The sequence below is a fragment of the Sinocyclocheilus rhinocerous genome, unplaced genomic scaffold (genome assembly GCF_001515625.1).
Source record: "Sinocyclocheilus rhinocerous isolate Xijiao unplaced genomic scaffold, SAMN03320098_v1.1 C36165647, whole genome shotgun sequence".
NCBI lineage: Eukaryota > Metazoa > Chordata > Actinopteri > Cypriniformes > Cyprinidae > Sinocyclocheilus > Sinocyclocheilus rhinocerous.
In genome coordinates, this window is record NW_015774799.1 from 1 (window position 1) to 871 (window position 871).

At 38.2% G+C, this 871-nt stretch overlaps 1 protein-coding gene across 1 annotated transcript; it reads right to left on the bottom strand.

The window, feature by feature from the left end:
* Positions 1–34: 34 nt before the first annotated feature.
* On the bottom strand, positions 35–616 carry LOC107735595 (zona pellucida sperm-binding protein 3-like; the record flags this gene model as incomplete). Its single annotated transcript, XM_016547228.1, has 3 exons — positions 506–616; positions 305–408; positions 35–209 (listed from the first exon to the last, which is right to left on the bottom strand). Coding segments are annotated over exons 1-3 (365 nt in total), but the record flags the coding sequence as incomplete, so codon positions are not given.
* Positions 617–871: the final 255 nt, after the last annotated feature.

The window sequence follows — 871 nt, forward strand, 5'->3', positions numbered from 1 at the left end:
CAAATAAATATAAGCAATTCAACAAAGAACTTACCCATAATTACCAATAACTTTGTGTTGTGGAGTTGATTTTGGGTCTCTTGATGCGGTTGCATAGCAGGAGTCAACAAAAATCCTTTCGTCCTCAGATATATAAGCAGCACTGGCTTCAAAATACATGGGCTTCCCAAGCACAAAACTCCCATTTCCCTCAAGTCTTTCCCAGTGTTCTAGAGTTCACACACAATTTAATAGACCGATGGGCACCAACACCATGAGGGGTCAACAAAACAGGAAATTATACAGAAGAGGAGGAAAAGCTTACCATTGCACACAAAAAGACTAAACATGGCCCTGTTTTCAAAAATCTTGTGAAGCATGCGCTCCCTTGCCACAGGCAGGAAGCCCATTTTGTAGGAATAATGATATCTAGAAATTTAAAAAAATAAATTAAAATAAATAAAAAATGCATGATGAGGTGCATTTTATTTCCAAGTCCTGAACCCTCTTCAGATTCATGGTTTACCTATTGTATAGGCACTGGATGTTTAATGCAAGGGGCACAGCTCGGATGACTGTCCCTGGAGGCTCTGTTGGAGTATAGTGCACCATGTTGGAACATATGATCTGGCCTTTCATCATCTGAGGAGGATCAAATGTTATATGGTAGGTAAAATCAAGATAAACATATTAAAGGTGCATCAAGTCATTTTGTTAATGTTTCAGTGGCTATTATGATCCAATAATTTGTGGATCATCGAGGTGAATGACCCCTGTAAAACATGCTGAATTATCTTTAATACACACATTTCTAAGGCCTCTTTGCTGATAAACCTGGTGTACACAATCTACTATGCATGCCTTCCGTTGTGTGATTCATAATTTATACTTT